The sequence below is a fragment of the Clytia hemisphaerica genome, unplaced genomic scaffold, assembly GCF_902728285.1.
Source record: "Clytia hemisphaerica strain Z4C2 unplaced genomic scaffold, Clytia hemisphaerica genome assembly, whole genome shotgun sequence".
Lineage (NCBI taxonomy): Eukaryota > Metazoa > Cnidaria > Hydrozoa > Leptothecata > Clytiidae > Clytia > Clytia hemisphaerica.
Window position 1 is genome coordinate 904,551 of NW_027103890.1, and position 17,571 is coordinate 922,121.

Genomic DNA, 17,571 nt, shown 5'->3' on the forward strand with positions numbered 1-17,571 from the left:
GTAACTTACTACCAAGATCAGAGTATTCAAGCTAAGCTACTCATTCCCTGAGTTGGCAGTGACTAGGGATTGAACCCACAGCCGGATTTTGAGTCAAATGCTTTACTGAGTGTTTTACCCGGTCAATAAACATCATTAAGCTACCAAAAACTGACAAAGACACCCCTGTCCCAAAGCCCCGGTGAAAATTTCGATTGAAATCTCAAAACGGACAATATAGGGATAACAATTCTATTGTTCCAAGGTTCTATCCTATGGGGTTGGTTTTAGAGTGCAATTTCTAAATGAATTATGAATGGGGATGAAATCAGACAATTTCTCAGTGGAGCTGAAATTCTAGGGTATTTTTCCCACTGGGGATGAAATTTTTGCCAAATTTTCCATTGGGGCTGAGGCCCCAGCGGGTCTGTGACACAGGGGTGTACAAGAACTTCGGCTAAAATTGGACATCAACTTGGGACAGTTAAATACTTAATGGCCTACACTGTAAGGCTAATGTTTGTTTAGGGTGGACCAAGTTTTGGAGATTGGTTTGGATGCCCTTTACTAACTTTTTTGAACGGGAAATTCTTTATGAAGCTTGATCAAAACAAATTCAAACAAAATCAAACAAATTCAGATATGCTTAAAGCCTTAAATCATCTGAATGAATCCAAGTCAGTCAGTGGTAGCATTCCTACTAAAATCATAAAGTTAGCCAAATTTGTTTGTGCTCCAACTTTGACATCATGCTTCAATAACTCTCTTCAATCTCAAAACTTTCCTGACAGCTTGAAGCTTGCTGATATAATTCCAGTCCATAAGAAAAACAACAAACATGACAAGGATAATTACAGGCCCGTCAGTCTCCTCCCATCTCTGGCTAAAATCTTTGAAAAACTTATTTCAAATCAACTCAACACCTTCTTTGAATAATTTTTCTCTAACGGACTCTGTGGTTTTCGTAAACAGTATAGCACGCAGAGTGCTTTACTAAATATGTTACGAAAATGGCAAAATTCACCGTCCAAATCAAAAAAGATTGGAGCAATTCTGATGGATCTGTCTAAAGCCTTTGACTGTTTGCCTCATGATCTTCTGATCGCAAAACTTTATGCATATGGATTGGATTGTAGAAGCCTAGCTTTTATGCAAAGTTATTTAAAAAACAGAAAGCATAGGGTCAGAGTTGGTTCATCGTTCAGTAATTGGCTACCTTTGCTATTTGGTGTGCCTCAGGGATCTATTTTAGGACCTATTCTTTTCAATGTTTTTATCAATGATTTGTTTTTCTTTGTTAATGAAGACGACCTCTGTAACTTCGCTGATGACGATACTCTGCACAAAAGTGCTTCGTCTCTAGATGAGGCCCTCGAAGCTTTAATTCTAGACCTAGAAATCATTTTACCTTGTTGCAAATCCAGAGAAGTTTCAGGTGTTGTTTCCAGGCACAAAGAATGCAAATATAGTTTTCAATGTTGGAAATATTACATTAGAGTCTTCCGAGAGCGTGAAACTGCTTGGAGTAACTATCGACAGTGGCCTCACTTTTTATAATCACGTACAGGACATCTGCAAAAAAGCTGCACAGAAGACCAAAACTATTTTTAGAATTAGAGCATATTTAAACCAAGAGCAAGCAGATTTATTATTTAATAGTTTTATTTTATCTGCTTTTAGATATTGTCCTCTCATCTGGATGTTTTGTAGTAAATTGGCTCACAACCTTCTTAACGAAACTCATTGTAGGGCCCTCAAGGCTAAGCAAAATTCTATCAATCTAAACTATGATGAACTTTTGAAGAAAGCTAAATGTGAGTCAATCCATACTAAAAATCTCCAGTTTATGCTTGTGGAAGTTTATAAAAGCGTCAATAAAATCGGCAATAAATTAGGCTGGGACCAATTTGAATTCATCCAAAGTCATTTAGATACGGATGAAGATGTAAATGAAAACGGGGACGACAATTCCAACGAACGTCCTCGTCTTCGAAGAGGCGCTCAAATTAGACTTCCACTTCCCAGGAACACAGTTTCCTTGAATTCCTTTAATTTCCGAGCTGGCCAAGCTTGGAATAGACTACCGTTAGAATTCAAAACTATTGAATCTTTGGCTGAATTTAAAAGAAAAATTATCAAGGCCAAAATCTATTGTTCATGCAAACTCTGTTCTATATTCTAGTATTTTTAAATTTTAAAATATTATTTAATATATACTAAATATTCGAATGTCATGTTGGATTTAATTAGTACTTGTAACTATTTTTTATTACCAACGTTAAATAAAGAACAAATAAATAAATAAATAAAATAATCTTACACCATCTCTCTTAAGAAAAAATGCTTTGCTTAGTCCTTTCTTGGAACTACCGAGAAACTCCTAAGAGACATCTCTTGGGTAAATTTGGACTACCGATTAACCGATACACCTTTTTGTTCAGAGCTTTCAAAATCATAAACAATCATTCTTCTGATAGCGAAGAAAAAATTTGTAGGAATCTCCTGTAAAGCTTGCTTGTTTTAGTACAATTCAAAAATTGCCAATCTGGGCTATTCCTGTAAAAGATCTTTGACCTAACATCCACTTTCGAAAAAGCTCATTAAAATAACGTATAATTTTCTATAAGATTTGATACTACTAATTGCAAGCTTACAAAGTAGTGCATCGATTTGAAGTTAAGATTTTGCATAAAACACGCTTTGTAAGAATTAGATATGAGGGTAATCACGGGGGAAAAATATTAGAAAACGATCTTGAATGTATGGCCTAGTTCTGAGACCAAGAATCCCAAGAAAAAAGTTTTTTTTGGCAGACGCTAGAGCAAATCTTTATTGATATGAGCACCATTGATGGACTTCAACATGAACATGCGCTCGCATGAGAGCCAGACATCCACCTGTCATATCATCAGATGTGTGTTTTCGTCGTTTTTCACCTTTTGTTAACCAGCCTTCTCAGCCGTTCTATCGATTGAAAGTAATAACGCTGCATGAATGAAAAAAAAGATTTGTGAAGACATATTAGGTGTACGCCGAGGAGAGGGTTAGTGGGGCAAAATGGGTGCTGATTACGTGCGGAAGTAATCTCACAACAGATCATCCATTCTAAAGGGATGTAGCAAATGCGATGGTCGCTGACCACCTTAGTAGACGATGTTATTGTCTGTTACAGTGATAGTTAAAGGTGGGAAAGTATGGCGGTATGCGTTATGGTGGTAAACCTAAACGAGAAAAAATGGCGGGAGAGTTTTGAAGACTGGCAAACTCTACCGGCTGTTAGCTCTTTTCGGCAAATACCCGTATTTTCTTCGGCTTTGGGCTTATTCCTTAGATAGTGATTTGTCCCTAGGAAGATATACTGTTGTTAAAGTCAAGCCTTTTGTGCGAATAATTGCCTTGCAAGGAGTAACAGACTCTGCTCTCGGAGATTAGTGTAAACGGCCTAGGTAAGAGGGTTTTTTTTTCTATCTAAGGGTTACATACAATGGCTAAAAAAAGTCATTTTTTCTCCAGGGCTGGTTTGCGGAGTCCCTGCTCGCATAAACCATAATAAACTGTTGACACTCCGCCGTAAAACTTACTCTCCCGCCCCCAATCATCTATATGTAGATATCAAGCATAGGGAGCAATTGGCTTCAATATACCTTATCGGAGTTTTATTTAGTCGGGGTTTTTTTTTCGTCGGGGAAAAATTTTGTCAACTAGAGGTATTTTCGTCACTTTTCCCCGACCAAAGTTTCAAATTCGTCACTTTCACCCGACTAAACTGTCCAAAAGAAATAGTTTCCTTCACTAGCTCGAAAATAGATCTTGTAATTTGACGTTTAAAGCACTAATTTCGGTAAATAAAGGTGTAAAAGAATTATCAGAAGCAGCCAACGAGCCCATTTTCCCGAAATATCTGTTTCCCTTTTCCAGGAGAGAGCTTTTTTTTGAAAAATGGGGAAACAGATCCGATTTTCTAGGAGAGACCTTTTCCTTAGAGCTATCTGTTTCCCCGCTCCAGCTGATGACGTCATCAGAGAGAAACAGATCAATATTTCTAGGAGATGACATAATAAATTGGGAAACAGATATCTGTTTCCAAAAAAAGATGATATTGCATTGGAAACAGATTGAACTTTATGGGAGAAACAGATATCAATAACAAAAAGAAAGGGAAACAGATGAAAATTTCCAGGAGAGGGGAACAGATATCCCTTTTGGGAAAACAGAAAAATTTTAATTCTGAAAATTGTGGAAACAGATCAAATTTTCTAGGAAAGATACTTTGAGATTAAAAATCTTCATTTCTAGGAATAAGGTTTTTGAAATATTCGGCCAACAGATCAAATTTTCCAGGAAGGCTATGTCTAGGAAACAGATATTTAAAAAAAGGTCCTCGTTGGATGCTTTCGAATTATATTTGAATTTTGGTTGCACTTGCAGTATAAAATTCCGGGTGAATGTTTTGGTCTCGGGGATAAAAAAGATCGCGTAGAAGTTTTGGTCGGGGGATAAAATTTTCCCCGATAAGGTAACACTGCGTTCTTTAGAATAATGTTTAAAAATCGAAAGTCAATTTTTGTAATAAGTGCTGTTCAGTATCTTAAAGAATCCCATTCTTTGTGTCAATAAAGCACTTTTGTGTACAATTTGAACACTAAAATTTGTTTTAATGAAGGTTGCTCAAAATCGGGTAATTTAAACAATTTTTGATTTTAGATCCCTCAAAATCCCGCCATATCCCGCGTAAGATTCAAAATCGGAATTGGAATAATTCCCGATCACGATCAGCAGAAAGGAGTAGAAGAGTACAGTAGAGCTCTGAAATTTTCACTGGATATCCATTTCATTGTTCTGTATCGGATAAAGGAAAATCCTATCTTTAAACTTCATTAATTTTTCTTAACAACAAAAAATGAGCATTTTTTGAATCCGAAAAATCCGATTGAAGATCGCCGTGTAATTGTTGAACACCTGCGCCTTGTTCAAGCCGCCCCCCCCCACGGAGAAACTGGCGCCATGGTAACTATGTAAGCAAATTTAGATGTAAGCGGGCTCTTAGTTACCTTACATCTAGACGGGGCTTTATATCCATTTCAAAACAAACCTTTGCAGACCACGTGGGTTCCACAACAACATGGACTTTTTCAGAAAACTTGTCTTGTAACTGGAGAAGTTCATAGTTTATAAAATCCCAGGTAAAGGACAACCTTTATATTTCTTAAAAACTGTTTTTTCTTTTTGAGAGTTGCTGTGGAGAGTTTTCTAAGGTTATCAGCCCATCGTGAATACAAACGATGACATCAATTTTAGTAAGGCTATAAAGATTAAAGATAAACACAAGACATCAAGAAAGTTTGTTTATAGCAGTAAAGTGTGGTTATAAAAGAAATGAGAAAGAGAGGAAAATCATTATTCACATCTATTCATGTTTTAAGAGCCTTTTATTTTGAATACCAACTTACTCTTAATTATTAAATGGTTTTGAATATCAAGCAGTGTGCTAATTAAGTCTAAAACCCCTATTGTATATATAATTATGTTTTTTATGGAATGGAATGATAGAAAGCAACAGTTTGACATGTTCTATGTTCCACCATTCATCCATTGATGTTAAAGGCATGTCTGTATGCAGTAACATCTAATTACTGCACTTCTTGAAGTTGAAAAATGCAAATCTAGCATATTTTTATTAAATAAACAATTGAGGTCATAATGTCATTGTAAAACTCTTTGAGTCTATTATGTTTAACGTCTATGTAAAACAAGATACAATAGTTTGTTATGATAATTTTTTTAGATGTTATAAAAACATAATATTAGCATCACACGCCACGTTATATTCTCCAACAAGTCAGTTAAACTTCATTTATAAGACAGCTTAAGCATTGTTATATGGCTGCTGTTAAAGGATGTTTAGGTTTTTGCTTTTTGTGGTAATTTTGTCTTGCTTGCACAGAGGTATGTTTATTACATTTTCTATTTTAAAAATAGAAATTAACATGCTTTTTTAATTACTTTTTTTGTCTTGTCGCATAATCTCTAATCCTATTTTCCTAACATAAAAGTGAATGTGTCTTATGTTGTCTAATTTTTGTTACAAGTTGTATCTAATTGGTTTGGAATCAGAAAGAAGAGGTTAAATCTAGTGCAAAAGTTTTGATAAAAATTCAATCCCTATGTTATGTAACTATGAAACTCTGTAAATGTAAAAACTATGTAGAAACTCAACTTATAAATTTTGATAAGCATGTCATTTGAAATAAAGTTAAACACAATTTTTTCATCTAAGTATCACTTTGGTGATTTTGATACTAGAAAGTGCTCATTTTCTATTCTCATAACACAAATAGAAATACCGTAAGTTGTCAACATCCCTCATCTAATATCAACATCCTTCTTTAAGAGCTGGTAGTGATAAAAAGGTCAGAACCGCTGATGACAAACCTATTTCTTTGAATAGCAGTCAGAGAGTAAAAAATCATTTGTGTATCGGTGGTTCCAACCTTCCTTCTATTTCTATCTCTAAAGATGAATGTCGGAATTAGAAGAGGAATGTCAAAATTAGACCAACTTACATTAAGTTTTAAAAGTGTCCTTTCGGCTACATTGGGCTTGATATCCAATCTTATAACTTTAAACTGTTTCCTTTAGAGAAGAATTCATAGTAATTTTCAATTCTGTGCCTTATACTTAAAATCTTAGCCTAGTCAACTTTTCAAAAAGTTTATTTGTGTTTTCAGTTTATTATCTGCCCCTCTAGATTAGTTTGCATTCCAAAACGGTAATGCAGGACATGGATTCCTTCGTAATAAACAATTTTTAAAAATCCTACATAAAGTTAGATTTTGGTGAACCGTGTGAGTGGGAATCAAACCTTGGTTGCCTGTATAGGAATCAAGGTTGATGTCCACTGTAGCACCTTTTGCTCAAATTTAGCAAAATACATTTGTGAAGGTCCAACTTGATTTTACATGGGATGATAATTTGCTGTCTCTTTGTTCACAAACATCTAGGTAATTGAGCAGTAAGCAGTAGAAACATCTTGGATAAATCTTGGGTTACAGTAGGCAGTTTTATCAAATTATAAATTTTAAAGAATAGGTCCCTAACAATACTGTCAGTTAGGGAGTAGTGTACTTTTTGCTTTTTGTTGTGATGAAAGATATCTTTAAATATTTTACTAAGATTCTGCATTTAAAATTTGTTAGAAATCACTAGGATTAAAATCCAATATTTCAATATCTCTCTAACCTATTCACCTAATGACCATTGGAAAGTGATACTATTTCATCTTGTTATTTTCTTTACAGTTGGAGCCAATGCAGCTTGTGATAAAGATTGGTCAGAATATAATGGCTATTGTTATCATTTCACCACTCCAACCCCAACAATACGCCCACAAACTTGGAGTGATTCTCGACTGATTTGTCAACTTCAAGGCGGCGATCTTCTCAGTATCAGAGATCGCGATGAACAAATCTATATTGATAAATTCTTTAATGGGACTTCAATTCAAAATAATAACTATTGGATTGGTAAGAAATGTTGCATTTTAATATGTGCATTGGGGTGGGCTACTTAGGCAAAAAGGGCTACAGGGCTGTACGGGGGACCGGATGTACTGCTGGACAGGGTACCTTTTATCACATTCATGAGTCCCATGAAGGGTTGTAAAAACACCAAATTAAAAAAATCAGTTCTTGGAAGGGTACCTTTTTGGGGGATTTGTTAAAAATATGGTAAATTTTGAGAAAATTTTGAAATTACTGTCTCATTCAGGGTTACCTTTTTCAAAAAAAAACAAGTCCCACGTTAGGATCCGTTTTCCAACTTCAGCAACTAACACACCCCTGTGGGTCAGCAAGGGTAGTACTCCCCTTGGGATGTGTGTTCAGCAGTAGATTTAATAAAGGCTGCCTCCTGATTCTTTTACAGTCCCAGGTGTATAATTTACTCCTATATAAATTTTTATGTTTTTTTTCTCATAAAACTTATGTTATCAACCACAATAATGTATTATCCTTACGAGTGTATCAAAATTTCAGATTTGGTGCTAAAAATTGATAAGAATATCTTTTTAGTTTTGGATATTAGTTGTAAGCAAATCTCCACTTTTTATGACCTTATGTTATGTAAAAAATTTCAGAGACGTGATTTCTACTTCCTAAAGATTTTATTATTTTATGAATGAGAGACATAGAGACAAGATAAAAATCTAAAGTGATTTCCTTTGTATCATGTAAATGTTTTGGTTTATTACGTCTTGACATTCTTTATCAAGATTGTGAAATTCACTTTCAAGTCACATGCCTTTGCAAGTTTTTGCTGTCTCATCTATAGTTGCAATTTGATCCTTGCCTACATACATTAAAATATGAACATCAAAGACCAATATTTTTAGACATGTCACATCTTGTATCAAAAGCTATTCAAAAAATGTGAACAGGCCTGAGATATACCCTTTATAACCTCTCAAGGAATACTATTTTGTTTGTCCATATTCCGTTTTCTATACTACACAACATGTAATTTTGACTTGAGTATTTGTAAAAAATAAATTATCCCATTAACGTTCTGATGTTAACAAATTAATCCATGACCTTTCAACCTGTAACCTTTAACCGATATCTTTACTTTAGTTTCATTACTATTTTTAGAAATGTTATACAAATGTTAAAAACTTTCCTTTCATTCTTTTGTTTTTAAGCTTAAGAAAAAAATAAGCAAGACTTACTACTGAAAGTGAAAAAATAGAATACCCAATACCAAAAAATAAAACAATTATTATTTAGGCTTATATCTGCTTATATATGATATGGATTAATGGCTAGCAAAAAAAAGTCTTGTCAGTGAAAGGAATTTCTGTAACTTGCATAAAAGCCTTATTGGTTCGTGCAAATTCACAAAACCTGCCTACAACACTGGCATCGAATGAGTAATATCAATCTAAGTAGATGATTGATAAAATGTCCAGTTAGATTCTTTTGTTTTCTTTACAGTAGATAAAAGTTGTCGTCCTTGACTCAATAACAACAAAATATATATCTTCTCCAGGTCTAACTGATGCTGAAAAAGAAGGCACATTTAAATGGTCCGATAATACTCCTTTCAACCGTACCATCTTCCATAATTGGCGAGAAGACAGAGGAGAGCCAAATGATTATGGTGGCAAAGAAGATTGTGCTGAAACAACTTGGGATGGAAAGTGGAATGATAATAATTGTGATGCCCAGTTTGGTTTTATTTGCAAGAAAAAGCTTGGTAAATATCCTTTTATTGTTCGATTATTGGTTACACATTACATGGTTTTTATTGTTGATTATTCTTAAATTCATAAGTATGAAGACTTAAAGATTGTTGTTGTTTTTCCTTTAAAGATTGATGGATAGGCAGATAGCAGCCTGTTTTCAGGAGTATTATCTATTGATTTTAAAGTTACATAGTTGAGTATTTTGACTTGATTAAGTTTCTCTTGATTTAATTTTAGGAGCTGAAAAGCTCAACGTTACTGTTCCACCATATCCAAAAACCACCACAAGTAAGTACCTTCTGGGTTTGGCGATTTTCTGTGAAACGTCTTTCTCATCTCCTATTGAAATATAAAAAGAGAAGGAATATAAGGCAAAGGACTTCCTCCATCCGTTCTATTCAAAGTGGCTGTTTTGCAATCAAGTGCTCAAAAACGTTTCAAGTACAACTATAATTGATAGTAAATACCTGGGGCAAGATATACTTCATGGAATGAAAGTGACAGCATTTTGAATTACTTGAAACTGTATTTATAAAAACTGCTCAAGTGTTTGTTTTGATTGAATTGAAAGTCTTCCTTAGGTTCTACAACAGTTTTAATTTGATATTTTACTAATTAATCCAAGATATATTTGCTCGTAGAAGGAAATCTTAAAATAATATAAATCAGGAATTTATGAAATACAAATTGCTTGTAACTCTTCAATATATAGCTTTATGAATTTATCTGTACAATAAACCTATCGACCCTAAATGCCACAAAGAAATTGTGTCTAAAATTCTAATTTATATTAGAAAACCAATGCAGCAACTTCATATATTTGATTTCAATCCTACCTGGTAAACCTTAACTGTTTCACACTCTTTAAAGGCTTGGTAGCTGCTTTTTTTGTAGACTAGAGTCTACTTCTGACTGAACTTTGCTTTCTAATGATAAGCAAAAGCATATCACCATATACTACTGGGCCACTTAATCGCGTCATCCAGTCTATAAAAAAGCTTTAACCCCGGGCTACATTTTTTGGTACTTTTAACTTACTTACTACAATTTATCTTCCAAAGAACCGGTCACTTGTGAAGCCGGATGGATCCCTTGGGGAACTTCATGTTATGGTATCATCAAGGGAATTGCTAAGAGCTGGCAAGATGCAAGGTCAGATTGTATGAGACGTTTCGGTGATTTGCTCGTTATTGACAGTCAAGATGAGAACGATTTTATCACCAATGAAATAAGACCCCTGAGATCTGTAAGTGTGCAAAAAAGAATTTCCCAATCAGGGTAGATTTTATAAGGTATACACTAAGTATATGCATATGCACCATCTTTCAATTTTTTTTGTGAGATTTTTTAACTAGCATAGAAGATGGTTTTTTAAGCTGTAAGTACTGCACTGTCAGATACCAAATTCAACTAAATAAACATTTTCGGTGATCTAGGATTTAAAAAACTGCAAAATACTTTTACCACATCTTGAGCATTACATCTTCAAAGACATATTTCTATTATTCGTACCTGATAATTTCAGAATCAATATTTAGAATTAATTTTGATAATTAGGCAATTGAGTCCTCGGGTTCACATGGACCCGTAGCTCAATGGTAGAGCAATTGCCCACGAATGGCATGGTTGTGAGTTCGAGTCTCGCCAGATCCGTTGGTTTTCCAACGGTTTTAGTGGCTGGTCAGAAGACAACATCAGAGCGACTGTATTCATTTCATTGTAATACATAAGGGAAAAATTCATCATCTTGATAATGATTTTAAAATTTTAATAATTTGACTTCATTTAGCGTCTGTTAACATATTTATCCCCTGATTAAGAAATTTTATTTTTGAATTTCGAAAATTTTAGACTTTTTATCAATTTTTTAAATTCTAGGAATATTGGATTGGTTTGACAGATCAAGGCATCAGCAAGAAATTCCACTGGGTTGACGGAACCCCTTTGAATGAAACACTCAATGTGAATTGGCGTCCAGGAGAACCAAGTAACAGTTTTGGAAGTGAAGATTGTGTGGAAATTTATGGTCATTGGCTCCCTGGCAAATGGAATGATAATCATTGTTCTTCCATTAGAGATTACATCTGTGAAAAAAAATCAGGTTGGTTGTAATAATAATAGTATCGACATGTCTACAATTGGTACTATTTCCAGGCACTATTTCTAGCAGTATAGAATCACCTGCCCTAAAATAAAAATAGGGTTTTTCTGCTGTTGAATTGTTTATGTTTGAAACTCATTCACATAACGAGCTTGTAAACAGAGGATTGAATTAATTTTTTAGTAAGCACATTATGACTGTTTTTGGCAAAAATTAAAGAGAAATTATAAGTACGTGGTTAGACCTTCTTATTTACTTATCCTAATTATCTTTTTTTGGAAAAACCACCGAAAATGTTAGATCTTGTCCGATTTATGATCATTCTCACTTTTGAACCCTTTCTAGGTGTCCATAACTGTCCAGATGGTTGGGTCACATACAAAGACCATTGTTACCAAATCAATGCTCATCCTAACCAACAAACAACATGGTCAAATGCAAGAAGAATTTGTCTAGATTTCAACAGTCCATGGAAAGATAAGATTGACGTTGCCAGAGCTGATCTCGTCAGTATTACGTCACCTGATGAGCAAAAATTCTTAGAAACTCAATATCGTAATATGAAAGTCTACCGTGGTTACTTCTGGACTGGCTTATACAAAAACAACTCGAAACCATTTGCATGGACTGACCATTCTGATATCACTTACCAGAATTGGAAAAATGGAAAGCCAGATGCTTCTAAGAATTGCTCGAAATCATCTTTGGCGTATAGTAGTCAAGGATGGGAAGCTTCGCTTTGCACTGAAAATAATTATTTTGTGTGCAAAGTCAAGAGAGGTAAAATCAGACGTTGTTGTTTATATTTAGATTTCTTTCAGATTCACATAGGTTAGATTTTCAGAGTTTTATTTTACCACTAATACCGCAATCAATACTACCTCATTTACAGGGGAGATTTCCCCAATATCACATCAATACAATGTACTTGCTGAAGTGAAAACGTATTTATCAAATATATCGGATTTTTCAGGTCAAGACAGGTGTTATGATCCGATCGGTATTCAAAACCATCAGATACCAGACACATCATTCAGTGCTAGCAGTCAACTCTCTGTGGTCACGCCACCACATGCTGCAAAACTTTATCTACCTGGTGGAGGGAACCTCGATGGTGCATGGTGTGCGGCTGAAAACGACCAGGTTTGTTGGATGATGACGGCTCATATGTTTTGTTATTGATCTTCTGGGAGCATCATATTTGATAAAAAATTCATCTATCTATACAACATTATTTCAGCAAATAAAGCTAGTGTAAAAAAAAAAAAAATAAATAAAATTTGTTTGAATCAAGGAAATTTCGAATTATGGAGTAAGGTTATTAACTGAAGGAACTATAAAACTTATTCGAGCTAGGTAGGTAATTCCTTGATCAGTCTACTCTCTGCGCTCTTGTGACAACATCAAATGTTTTATTGATAATTTGACAACTCTTACATCATTTTAGAATCCTTGGATCGAAATCAACTTAGGGAAACCAGAACGCTTGACATATTTGGGAATGCAAGGCAAAGCCAACTCGCAAGCCTTTGTGACTGGTTTCTACATCAAATATTCGATGGACGGTGTCTCATGGGATGTTTATGGTGATATCCCACCTGCTAAATATTTCGTATGTATATAATCGATATCATGGTTGAGAAATAACTAATCGATATTCATTTCAGAATTCGCAGAGAACAAAATCTTTATTTAAGTTTCATTCTATTGCATTTTAAAGTATTCGGTTGTTTTTTGGTACAGTGTTTCACAAAGCCTTTTTTGTTCTACCGCAGCGGCCAGCCGTCGTTAATCGCCAAGGTCAATCTCCTCGAAGTTGAGATGATCTTTATACTATTTTTTTAAAAACTTGATAGCTACACATGGGATTTTAGAAACATACCTGGTTTTATAACACATTCAGTTCACTGGCTCCAGCTCTAATGAAAATCTCGACGCGCGTTTAATGGAGTGCTTATTATTCAAATTTCATTCAGAAATTCCGAGCTTATAAATCATGGAGGACAGACTTTGAGAAAGTGATGAACCTTCCATTACCGAGTCCGTTGATCGCTCAATATGTTCGAGTTTATCCCATCAAGGCTGAATGCAAGGAGAATTGTTGTCTTCGTTTGGAATTGTATGGATGTCCTGTTGGTAAGTCTCAAATGTTTGTGTGTACTGGGCTATACATAGTGTACAAGGGGTTCCAGGTCCCACCCAAAAATTCAGGTCCCACCTAACCCTAACATTCCCACCCTCAATCCAGACTCCCAGATCCCAGCTAAAAATGCTATTCCCACGGAAAAATGATACTAATTCGAGGTACAAAACAAAAATTCTTACAGTATAATGTTAAAAAGGAGAAAAGTTTAGTATAGTAAAATAATTATTTATAGAATATAGAAAAAATTATAATTAAATTGAAAATAAGAAAAAAATTACATTAACTTTTACCAAAACGCCAAAAATCCCACCTAAGCAAATTAATCCCCACCTTAACTTGTTTCTCCCACTAAAACCTGGAAAATTTCCAAATTCTACCTGGAAATTTTCGACCCAAAACACCAACCTCCCCCCCACTCACTATGCTATGAGCGTATTTACATTAAATTTGAGCTACGTATTCTCTCTATAAAGCACCGTTATCAAAGCCGATGTAACAATAATGTGATACTCCATAATCTCCATCCTAACACTTAATTTTCTAATCACTTTTATAAACAGCGTCGAGAAAAAACAGTTCCCCTCTGGCGAGTATATGAAATGTTAAAAGGTGCTACGGTGTCTATCTCAGAAAATATGGTTTTCTGTTGATACTAGGTGGTTTATTCGTTTCCTCTTATGTATAGTCGATTGGTATTAAATAAAACATTTTTTGAAATATCCCAAATCCCAAATTTCCCAAATATCTACCTAAGAATAATTTAAAACTTTTCATTTTCAGAGGAGAATTCTAAATATTGTGGATTGGGATGGAAACGAGAGCCGAACACCAAACATTGTTATCAACTCAACACCAAGAAAACCACGTGGGATGGTCAGTTTTTAAAGTCTTTCTTGTTTTTTGGTTTTGATTATAGAAGAAAGGTCACTCGTTTGCTACATCATTCTTTTTATAAGAACAAACTATATAAGAACATCAGGGTGGTAGTGTTAAATATTCTTCCGTGTGTCAAGTGCGGAATTTCTGTTTCAGCGAAGTATGAGAAACTTTTCTGTGTCAAAATTCTGCATAATTCACCAAAATTTCTAGAGTATGTGCTAATATGGTGTGCAAAATCCACTTTCCGTCTCACACGAAAACACTTTTAATTTCATATTTTCCTACTTTTGTATAAATGTAGCTGCTGAAAGTATTTGCAAAGCACAAGGTGGCTCCTTACTCAGTATCGAGTCAACAACTGAACAAGCATACATCAAGAACAGGTTGAAACCTCAACAAGGAAAGATTGACAGCTTTTGGACTGGTTTGAACGATCTAGACGAGGAGAGAATTTTCCGGTTCAGTGATCAAACACCGTTACTGTTCAATTACTGGTCTTCCGGCTTCCCTAAAACCGATGGTAAGAAGAATTATGAAACCTTTTCGGTTAACAAAGCATTCCTTAATACACCTTTTCGACCGTAGTCTTGCGGGCATTTTTTGCCCGCTTTAATTCCACCAATAGACAATAGAAAAATGCGTCAAAAAAGGATTGGGACAGTTTTAGTGGGATAAAGCGGACAAAAAAATGCCCGCGCGACTACGGTTGAAAAGGTGTATTTACACTAAAATTTTGATTGCTCTCTAAGATTCGACCTACCGTTTTTCGAGCCGGCCAAGTGTGCAACGAGGTCTTAACCCCGGTTTATATTGCATTCTTTCATTATATTTGTTGCATTCTGCCTAAGGATGTTTAGTGTTCATAAAGGGAGTGATTCGCAATACATTGGAACCAGTCCACAACATTGACACATTATACATGTCCTTTCATTCATTTTATTTCAGCCTCGCAAAATTGTGCAGTAGTGCAGACAAAAGATGCTTTATGGTCTATCAAAGATTGTACTCAATTCAACGAATTCATTTGTAAAAAAACATGTACGTATACAAAATGTCTTCGTTCTTAATGTACTGTACACGTTATAGAACCCAGTTTTTACAACCAGGGCTGAAGTTTTGGCATAAAAATGAGGAATTTTTGTTAAATTTCGCAGCCATAATAGTTTTCATTGTCAACTTAAAATCACACAGCAAATTTTCTCCATTTGAAGGCTAATTTTTGTAATCAGAGGTCCTTTTGCAATTTAGCCACTAACAACATTCCAGGCCCATAATGGTTAAAAAAACAAGCACATCTAAAAAACAATGAAAAAGTTTAGCAATTTTCAAAATTATTAGAAATGACAATCAAATAGTCAGCAAAAGAGTTTTGGACGGGTATTTCAGATGAATTGTAACCCATCTTTGTTCGTTCCAGATGAAAATCCCTACAAACCAAAGATTTCTTTCAACAACAGTAAGTGTTTTCATTTACACCAAAACAATCTATATCTCACATTAATGTTGATTTTAGCTGTCGCCTTTACAAACACCTTTAGGCTCTATTGCTATGTCTCCAAGTTTATGGAGCTATTGTAAGAAAAACTGCCTGGTAAAAAAAACTCCTTTTTACAAATCGACTTACTTTTTTTTAAACTTTTTTTTAAGCTAATACGTTGGTTGAAATAATATCAAATATGGCACCAATATTATCTGAACCAACTATATGTTATAGACGTTTCGTTGTTTTGTTATGTAGAACAAACCATTTAAAAAACATCATGCTTCGATGATCGGACTATTAAGAACAATTTAAGAATACTTTTTTTGACATTTCTACTGCCTACAATAGCATACTTATTTCTGGTACACTTGGTATTTCTTAGGAATATTGAAAAATGGTGAAAATAAGACGCTATGTTAAGAACTATTAAGAAGACTCAAAACTCAAAAAGAAGAACATCTGAAGAATTTTGGATGTACTTATAAAAAAACATATTGTAATAATTCCCATGTTTTAAATTCGCTTGTACGATTCTCTCTCTAGATTTCTTTTCTTCCACGGATTACTACTACAAGTTGGACCGAGTCACTGACACAAACAATATAACCGGAACAACACAAGCCACACCCTACGGAACATTTTCTTCAACAAGCTTCTACATTAATAATACAGACCAGAAATATCTTTCGTTTGACGGAAAAACGAATTACATCCGCATACAAGGGATTGAAAACACGTGCGCAAGTCACCCTGATTCTAATTCTTGTCCTCATGGTTTCACAATGTCCTTTTTGTTTAAATACAGTGAAGCTGTTTCAGCGGACAAAAAAGTTCTTGTGGACTCCCTTGGTGGCTCAAATGGTACGTTTTTAGTAATAGTATTGGGCTGGCTAATTTCTAATTCAAATCCATTTATATCAATTATAAATTTTCTGATTCATTTTCTCGCAACACTTTATATTACTAGTCGTCTCTTCGTAAGAACTATTGTTGTAATGTGATAACTGTTTTGCTCCAAACTCTATTGAACTCCGCTAATCATTGAGCACCGCACTCTAGAGCCCCTCTATCCATTGAGCACCGCCCTCCATTGAGAACCGCACTCTAGAGCCCATTAATTAGAATAGGAAAAAGTGGATCTTAATCTTAATCTACTTTCTCATTTCACAGGAGCTGCTGGCTACGTCGTCTATATTGAGAACACACACATCAAAATCACTTTGGTAACCTCTCACACTACATACACAATCTCATCAGGTTTTCCTCGAAGCCAATGGAATCATTACGCGTTCACGTTCTCCGCATTGGAAGGGTTAACGTCTTACGTCAACGGAAATCAAACGTAAGTTTTCCGTCGTCGGTCGCCGGTAGTCGTCAGTAGTCGTTTCGTCGCCACTGTCGTTAGATTCTCGGGATTCGTAACACCTACACATTTTTGTAACGATCTAATTAATTTCTTCACCTTGGGACTTTTTATCACTTTGCCTCAAACAATTAAGAAAAGCTTTGGAAAGTAAGAATAATTTAGGAATGTTCCTAAGGTGAATATCTAGGGGTGTTTTTTCATTTTTGATTTTTGGGGCCTGGGGACGAGTTTCTCGCCAAAACGAGGCTAAAACTTTAGGGCAGCCTGGAAACTTCAAAAATGGTCGGATATAGCTGAGATTTGGTACACTTGTTCCTTGTATGAATATCTAGAAGCGTTTTTTTCATTTTTCAAAAATCTTGACTTTTGGGGCCTGGGG

General features: G+C 34.9%; 1 protein-coding gene across 2 annotated transcripts in view; it reads left to right on the top strand.

The window, feature by feature from the left end:
- The first annotated feature begins 5,077 nt into the window (after window positions 1-5,077).
- The window catches only part of LOC136808603 (lymphocyte antigen 75-like), a 46,590-nt gene continuing 34,096 nt past the window's right edge, over window positions 5,078-17,571 (top strand). Inside the window, exons 1-16 of one of the 2 annotated variants that reach the window (XM_067065141.1) lie at window positions 5,078-5,162; window positions 7,278-7,502; window positions 9,022-9,228; window positions 9,455-9,505; window positions 10,279-10,463; window positions 11,096-11,318; window positions 11,664-12,098; window positions 12,292-12,461; window positions 12,766-12,930; window positions 13,295-13,454; window positions 14,245-14,337; window positions 14,645-14,863; window positions 15,289-15,381; window positions 15,761-15,799; window positions 16,370-16,687; window positions 16,997-17,168. In XM_067065141.1, coding sequence (XP_066921242.1) covers window positions 10,380-10,463; window positions 11,096-11,318; window positions 11,664-12,098; window positions 12,292-12,461; window positions 12,766-12,930; window positions 13,295-13,454; window positions 14,245-14,337; window positions 14,645-14,863; window positions 15,289-15,381; window positions 15,761-15,799; window positions 16,370-16,687; window positions 16,997-17,168 — 2,171 coding nt within the window. In that variant the 5' untranslated portion in view covers window positions 5,078-5,162; window positions 7,278-7,502; window positions 9,022-9,228; window positions 9,455-9,505; window positions 10,279-10,379. Of the gene's footprint in view, window positions 5,163-5,762; window positions 5,926-7,277; window positions 7,503-9,021; window positions 9,229-9,454; window positions 9,506-10,278; window positions 10,464-11,095; window positions 11,319-11,663; window positions 12,099-12,291; window positions 12,462-12,765; window positions 12,931-13,294; window positions 13,455-14,244; window positions 14,338-14,644; window positions 14,864-15,288; window positions 15,382-15,760; window positions 15,800-16,369; window positions 16,688-16,996; window positions 17,169-17,571 lie in introns of those variants that run through there. The other variant, XM_067065140.1, reaches the window with a different exon arrangement.